This window comes from Equus asinus, chromosome 17 (genome assembly GCF_041296235.1).
Source record: "Equus asinus isolate D_3611 breed Donkey chromosome 17, EquAss-T2T_v2, whole genome shotgun sequence".
NCBI lineage: Eukaryota > Metazoa > Chordata > Mammalia > Perissodactyla > Equidae > Equus > Equus asinus.
In genome coordinates, this window is record NC_091806.1 from 13,586,664 (window position 1) to 13,589,637 (window position 2,974).

The window sequence follows — 2,974 nt, forward strand, 5'->3', positions numbered from 1 at the left end:
CCTGTAGCTTTACAGAGAATTGTTTTACTGAAAACATAAATTCAGAGATTTTCCACACACTTTGACATTTACCAATGTCCATTTGATCAATAATTTGTAAACGCAAAGAAGTTTTTAATTGGAGGAGACATTAGTCATCATTTAATCAAATATCGATATGTTATAAAAGAGGAGTCATTAAATATTCCAGAAAGAAGTGGAGCAAGATATACTTAACGTCACATATTTTGACTTCAAGATCATTATCCTTTCTATTAGTCACACTTGTTCTTAAAACATGAAATGATTGTGTTTTTATCTTCTCTAGTCACATGGATTGTTACCCAAGATTACTCTGTGTCTCCAAAGCTTCCTCATGGCATTTTTTACCTCTGAGTTTCTGACAGTGTAGATTAAAGGGTTTAACATGGGCATTAGCATAGTATAAAACACAACCACCACTTTATCAATGGGGAAGTTGATCACGGGCCGAAGGTACACAAATATACAGGGGACAAAGAATAGAATGACTACAGTAACATGGGAGGCGCAGGTGGAGAGAGCCTTCTGCTGTCCTTCAGTGCTGTGCCTTCTTAGAGAGCACAGGATGAGGATATAGCAGGAGATAAGAATAGAAAAAATGAGCATACACATCAGCCCACTGTTTGCAGCCACAAAAAGTCCAAAGATGTGAGTGTCAGTGCAGGAGAGTTTTAGCAGAGGGAAAAGGTCACAGATGAAATGATCAATGACATTGGGAGCACAGAAGGGCAACCAGACGATAAAAAGAATTTGAATCAGAGCATGAAGAAATCTCCCAGAACAAGCGATGGCCACCAGGAGGCCACACACTCGCCTGTTCATTGTGATTGTGTAGTGAAGGGGCTTGCAGATGGCCACATAGTGGTCATAGGCCATCACTGTGAGCAGGATGATCTCAACTCCTCCAAAGAAATGCTCTTCAAAGAGCTGAGTCAGGCACTCACTGAAGGAGATGGTTTTCTTTTCTGCAAGTAAGTCATATATCATTTTGGGAACCACAGTAGAGGAGCAGCAGCCATCTATGAAGGATAAGAAAGACAGGAAAAAATACATGGGGGAACACAGAGTTCGTTTCGTGGTGATCGTCACAACAATGAGTAGGTTGCCTGCCACAGTGGGAAAATAGATGATTGTAAACACAGGAAACATGAGTTTCCACACATCTGGGCTCTGTGTCAGGCCAAGCAGGATGAATTCTGTCACGTTGTTCATTCACTCCATGAATCTTGTTTGGCATATGGATAATTGATTTATCTGTGAATAACACAGGAAATTCAATTGTGGCAGGTAAATTTTGATCAAGCAAATAATTTCTGTCAGGATTATTTTCTGTAAATCTGATGGAAACCCCAAACAGGTAAATCCAAGACTTAAAGTTGGACCATATTATTAGTTACATAATGAACACATAACCCTCTTCTCCCACCCCACCCCCCCACCCTGGCCATGCACAGCCACTCATTCATATGCACAGCACGGTTTTATGACTTTTGACATGCCAGGCACTTTCTTGTAATTGTACATAAATGGATATTGTCTCATCAATTGCCATAATATTTCCCCCCTTAGAAAAACAGGAATAAAAAGAGGACCTTTAGGGAGGAGCAGGGGCTTGAATTCAAGAGCCTACACCCCCATGTCTCTCACCAGTCACTTATGCTGATGAGGCTATGCTGGAGAGTTTGTTATTCCTTCTATTTTTTTAACTTCTTTCAGGGTCAATATAAAACATTACATAAATTCAATTTGGAACTAAGGGTGATGTGTTCACACTCCAGAAAAATTGAACTGAGTGAATATTTGAGGCTCCAGGAGGTTTGCCTGGCAGTTAGAGTGCGAGCTTACACTACATTCAAATAGAATTGCCTAATAACACCATCAAAAAAGAAGGCAAAAGGGGCTGGCCTCGTGGCTGAGTAATTAAGTTCATGTACTTGCTTCAGTAGCCCAGGGTTTCACCAGTTTGGATCCTGGGCATGGACCTAGCACCATTCATAAGGCTATGCTGAGGTGGCGTCTCACATAGCACAACCAGAAATACCTACAACTAGAATATACCACTGTGTACTGGGGGCTTTGGGGAAAAGAAGAAGAAGGAGGAGGAGGAGAAAGAGAAGGAGAAGAAGAAAAGATTGGCAACAGATGTTAGTTCAGGTGCCAATCTTTAAAAAAAATGTAAAAGGATATCCTGAAGCAGATAAAACAGACAGCATGATGCAAGGCAATTCCCTAGATTTATTTAAAACTTTTGAATTCACTAGTTGGAGAACTTCTGTCATGTTTAGGCGTCAAGGGCATTTTGCAAATCAAAACTCAACTTAAGGAAGAGTATCAAAAATTCTCTGGATCTATTTAGAAAACAGATACTTTTAAGGTGAGGAAACAAAAATGTCATAATTTGTTTGTCAGTGTGTGTTCTTTACAGTCAGATGATTTTTCTACTCTGTTGTCATTGATTAGTAGCCATGTCATGTTGTATACAGACTTAGTTTTACTGTGCCTAAACATTCTCATATATTAACTGGAAAAATAACAGATGGCACAGAGGAATTGAAGAATATCATTATTACATAGGTCAAAGTTTTATCCTAAAGGTAAAATGCATAACTTTCCACACACTCCAAATTCTTACTAAAAGAATAAAAGTGAAAAAAAATCCAGATAGTGTTCTTATCCTTGAAATATTTTATTGTTATAATATTAAGAAAGAAGGTAGATGAAGAGAGAAAATAAGTGAACTAAGTAATCAAGAGATTAGAAAAGCAATCAATTATATTCAGAAAATGGTTGAATGCAGAAATAAATACATCAGACAATAGAAAAATACTATACTTGATAAATTCAAAAGCTTTTTAGTATTTTAAAAATACAAATAAAACAAATGAGGACAGATAAGCTTGATGAGAAGCACATATGGTCAGATTGCAAAAGCATATTATTTTTAGAGAATATT

General features: G+C 37.9%; 1 protein-coding gene across 1 annotated transcript; it reads right to left on the reverse strand.

Moving 5' to 3' along the window:
• Positions 1-303: 303 nt before the first annotated feature.
• LOC106843958 (olfactory receptor 4C5-like) lies at positions 304-1,277 on the reverse strand. Its single transcript, XM_014861219.1, is given in 1 exon segment — positions 304-1,277. A coding segment is annotated over 1 exon segment (939 nt). The 5' UTR covers positions 1,243-1,277.
• Positions 1,278-2,974: the final 1,697 nt, after the last annotated feature.